We start from the raw sequence: 4,699 nt of genomic DNA, 5'->3' as shown, positions 1-4,699 counted from the left end.
GAGCAGCTGGTGGGTTCGACACCGACCTTTTGGTTAGCAGCCAAGTGCCTTAACCACTGCACCAGCAGAGCTCCTTAATTCGCTATAATTAGACACATCTGAAAGTGCACAGATGTACATGATGAACGAAATCACTGTCACTGAATTATACATGTAAAAATTGTTGAACTGGCAGATGTTATGTATATTTTTATCATAATTTAAAAACAAACAACACTGCACAGACGTGTGTGACATCTGTGGTGCGTGGGACAACGGGGACACTCAGCAGCTTCTGCCAGCGCATCTTCACACCGTCACTCACTCTTCAGGGAAGTGACCCGAGGGTGTCACGTCCCCCTTCCCACCTCTGCCCTCCATGACTGCAGTGGCCCTCGGGAGGGCCTACAGGGCCAGACGCTAAGCAGATCCCTCACAGGGACACGAAGGACTTCTCCGTGAAGCCCTCGCCTGCTGCTCCAGTGCCCATCTCCTCACGCCCTCCACCTCACCGCCACGCTGGTCCCCTGCCCAGGACAACTTTCCCCTACGCAGCTCACAGATCCACCATCAACGTCATCTGCACTGTGAGCCACTCCGCCTTCCTCAGGAGGAACGTCTTTCCTGCACAGAGACCCCTCTTGATCCTGGAAGTCTGTAACCTCCTTAGGGACCCCTTCTTTTTCTTACTGGTATCTGCCCTGGCACGTCAGCAGTACTCAAGAAACACGGAGGAAATGCGGAAGTGAACAATCTTTCCTTCTTCTGTTGCTTTACTGACCAAGTGTCTCTGAGTGCCTATCACGTGCTCAACGCTGGGCTCAGAGCTGGGAACACAGCAGTGGAGGTGGTCAGCACTTGCGCTCCGGCGCCTAGTGCCACCCTAACAGAAGATACCACAGATGGAGGCTTTAGTCCAAGTTCAAAGTGCCAGGCTCCAGGGGCTGGGTGAAGGCCCCTCAGCCTTGGGCCGCAGCCTCCTTCTGCCTCCTGCTCCCGGCTCACTGACGCTGGAGGCTTTTCTTCACTCAGCTGCTGGCTGCTTAGGCTGACAAGCCCAGGGCTGACAAGTAAAAAGGCACAGTCCCAGTGTTACCAAACCACACGGCAGGCCATTCATTCAAGTCCATTGTAAGTCCCAAGGCCAGCAGAGCATGGCAGGCTGCTGAACAATGACAAGGCTACACGCAGGGTTCAAGCGAGCCGTAAGCTAGAGACCACTCCCCAAGGCTTCTCCTTATCTATGGGAAGCAGATCACATCCCTAAGGCAGCTACTCAGCTGCTCCCGGTAGATTCCACCATGGAGTTGATTACCAGTCTCATCATGGGGAATACTACATCCAGCTGCCCAGCCACTCAACCAGGCCCAGCCAAGCTGACACACAAATTTAACCACCACAATGTACATAACAAAAATGTATATAAGTAAAAAAAAATTTTTATTTAAAGTCAAAAATATCCATACAAATGAAAAAGGAAGCTAATACTGGACAAAGAATACCCAATTTCCTATCATTAGCTCTTGTTTTTGTTGTGTAATATTTTTAAATGGAATCGTGACTGTATTTCTCAGCAATATGACCAAATTAAAATAGTAACTCTTTTCCTGCACCATTTCCTAAATATTCTTTTGCATTTAAGTTTACACAGGGCAAAACGTATACTAAAGTTGTGTCAATGGTGCACGTGGAACACAGTAAGGGTAGGAACATGTGTGCATGTTCATCCTCCATAACCTGAACGCTTGGCAAACACACATTGCCAGGCCACAAAGTTAGTAAGTCACTATGCAAAAAATCCCATCACACTCCAAAGTCTCGAAGCACAAACCAAAGGTCACCACAGACCTGCCAGATCTGTCTGCATTCTTTAATTTGAAATTCAGACCTTACCGTCCAGAGATGGCATCTCTGTGGCTGCTTGGGAACGTCAAAGTGTGATGTCCTAAATGTACTGTTTTACCGAGAGTCACTCATCACCAAATATTAAGAACCTGTCATGTGACAAAAAAAAAAAAAACCCACCTCACTGCCAACTCACAGCAACCTCCCTGGGTTTCCAAGGCTGTACATCTTTATAGAAGCAGACTGCCCGACCTTTCTTCCTCAGAGCAGCTGGAGGAACTGAACCAACAACCTTCTGGTTAGCAGCCAAAGGCCTTGCAAAACCCTCCTCCTCACAGAATTGCTGTTGTAGCATCTGGAAGAGCAGGCAAGGGCTGAGTATTTGATGGAATGAATAAAATACAGTAAGCCTTTGGGTCTAACCTCTAGCCTTATAAGAGGACCGATCTACCAGAATGTCCACAAGTTTCAACTGCGTTCTATGTACCAGGCACTGTGCAGGGCAGGGAGGCCAGGATGGAAAGTCAAAGTCAGGGTCATCAGTTTTAAAGTGACACAGACTGCAACCAAGTAAAAATATAAATTACATGACAGAGAAGTATTTTCTCACTTTGGTGAAAATTCACACACCAGAACATCCATCCACACAACTCCCACCTCTGTCACTTAATAACAGTGATGACATTTCTCATGCTGCGCCACCTTATTTCAAGTGCATGAGAGTACCGGCCAGCAAATGTAAAATGTTTTCTCATTGTGAGTTCTGACTGAAAAAGTGAAAAACAGTGGCTAGTGGGATGTAAGGGACAAATTAAGAAAGTGAAAGACATTTTGTGTCAATACATTGATCAAAGGAGCAGAACATTCAGGATCATGGGCACTCCAGCAAAGCAGGGACTCGTGTGTGTGCATGTGTGTGCGTGCTCCACACACACGCCATATCTGTTGCACTTAAAACAGTGCCAAGCACATAGTAGGCCGTCAGTAAATACTAAACAGATGAAGGAATGCTTAGTTTATTTAAGATGCTACAAGGGATACAAGCCAAGTAAGATGCAGATCCTACGAGACCATGCAGAAAGTTAGAATTTAACAGGATAAGACAAAAATGCAAACAGAGCAAACACACGGCAGGATATAAATGGCACCAGAGGAAAAAGGCCAAGAAAGTTGGCAGCACGTCCACATGAGGGCCAATGAGGCAAAGGCTTACGAAGGAAGTGGCCTGAACTGCACTTCTATTCTGACAGCTAAAGGCTGGTTTGGGGGTGGTTGACGGAGCAGGGGGCTGCGTGCAAGAGCGCAGTTCGGAGGGGGGCCACAGCAAGGGGGTCCGATTGGAACCAAAGCCGTGCCAAGAAGCGTTGGATCGCATCCTGATGCCGGGTGAGAAGTCTAAACTCGGGGAAGCCACTGCAAGACCTCCCAACAGGGCAGAGCGCGGCCATCCACGCTGAAGAAAAGACGTGTTGAGGGCAGACCCAGGAGGTCTGAGTCTAGCAGCTTCTGAGGCTGGAACAGTTGGCCGCTGGCAAGCAACTTTCCTTTAATGGCCCTTGGTTACCATTTTCACAAAGCAAAACACGTGGCAGGCTGTCAGTGGGAGCCAAGCACCAAAGCTGTGTTGGGGGCTGCTGAGTGGATCTCTACTCATGAGGACCCACGTGACGGCAGAACTGCCCCACAGGGTCTTCAGGCTGTAACCTTTACGGGAGCTGATCGCCAGGTCTTGCTTCCGCGGAAGCCCCTGGGTGGGTTCGAACCTCTGACCTTTAAATTAAGCCGAGCGCTTCATTAAGTACTCCATAGAATTACGTCTCTTAATTCTCGCCATACCTGGTGAGGAACGGACGACTACTACCTCCACTTTAAAAGCAGAAACTAAAGCAAAGACAGGTTCCATCTTTGTCCGGTAAAGACTGACTCCTGCGGGGGTCTGCACTCCAAGACCTCAAAGATTTCTCCCTTCGAGGAGACTACGGTGACTGCGGCGACCCCTAAGGAGCGAAGACACCCGAAAGGGCTGAGGGCGAGGTCAAGCCACAGAGAAAAAAAAACTTTTTACGTGCTGCCGCAGGACCTGCCGGAAAGTTCACTCCAACTCTTGGGCCACTGACTCCCTGAGTGACCTTGGGCAAGTCGCGTCTTTCCTCGGAGCATCAGCTTCCTGCTCACGTCCCCGAGACCCGCGGGCCCAGGGCGAAACCTTTGCGGTCTCCCTCACTCGGCCGCGGCGGTCTGCTGCCTGCTGAGGGCTGGCCCTGTCCCGGTTCCCTCCCGGCCTCGCCGCCCCCGCACCACGGGAAACCCGGGAGCACCCCGAACGTCTCCCCGCGGGCCTGCCGCCCAGAGGCTACACAGCCCAGGATCACTGGGCCTCTCACCCGGGCGTGCACCGTCCCCATGGTTCCCTCTTCGGCCGCCGCTTCGTAAAAAGCTCTCGGCGGGCGAGAGCAAAGGACAAGTTCCTGGCGGCAGAGCGCTCCCACAAGCCCCGAGCCGCTGCGCACTGGGGGCGACCATGATGCCCCGCCTTCGCCCCGCCCCCTTAGCCTCGGACACCTCCGTTCATTGGTCCTCCTGAGCCTGTGACCAGGATCTTCCACCGACGCCGGAAGCCCAGCGGCCTCGAGTCGGCGCAAGCGCAGAACGCCCAATGACGCCTGCGAAGCTGTTGGCACGTGGGTAGCGGATCTGTGTGACTGCGACCCGGAGCCAGACACCTGTACTTGCGGCTGGGAGAAACCATACCAGCCAAATCGTGTTCTAGGCCTTCCCTCAATTCTCTTGACCCTCCTGGCACCCCAGCTCAGCTGGGGAACTCCCCGCCACACCTAGCCCGGAGCAATGGACCTGGCCGCTAGCAGCTGGAGTT

At 51.8% G+C, this 4,699-nt stretch overlaps 1 protein-coding gene across 1 annotated transcript in view; it reads right to left on the bottom strand.

Moving 5' to 3' along the window:
• Positions 1 to 4,229, bottom strand: part of SAMM50 (SAMM50 sorting and assembly machinery component) — a 33,159-nt gene extending 28,930 nt beyond the window's left edge. The window contains exon 1 of the mRNA XM_007941801.1: positions 4,000 to 4,229. Coding sequence (XP_007939992.1) covers positions 4,000 to 4,229 — 230 coding nt within the window. The remainder of the gene's footprint in view (positions 1 to 3,999) is intronic.
• Between the last annotated feature and the right edge of the window lie 470 nt (positions 4,230 to 4,699).

Source organism: Orycteropus afer, unplaced genomic scaffold (assembly GCF_000298275.1).
Source record: "Orycteropus afer afer isolate SDZICR_OR568_19922 unplaced genomic scaffold, OryAfe1.0 scaffold00083, whole genome shotgun sequence".
Classification (NCBI taxonomy): Eukaryota; Metazoa; Chordata; class Mammalia; order Tubulidentata; family Orycteropodidae; genus Orycteropus; species Orycteropus afer.
This window is presented reverse-complemented; position numbering and strand designations above follow the sequence as displayed.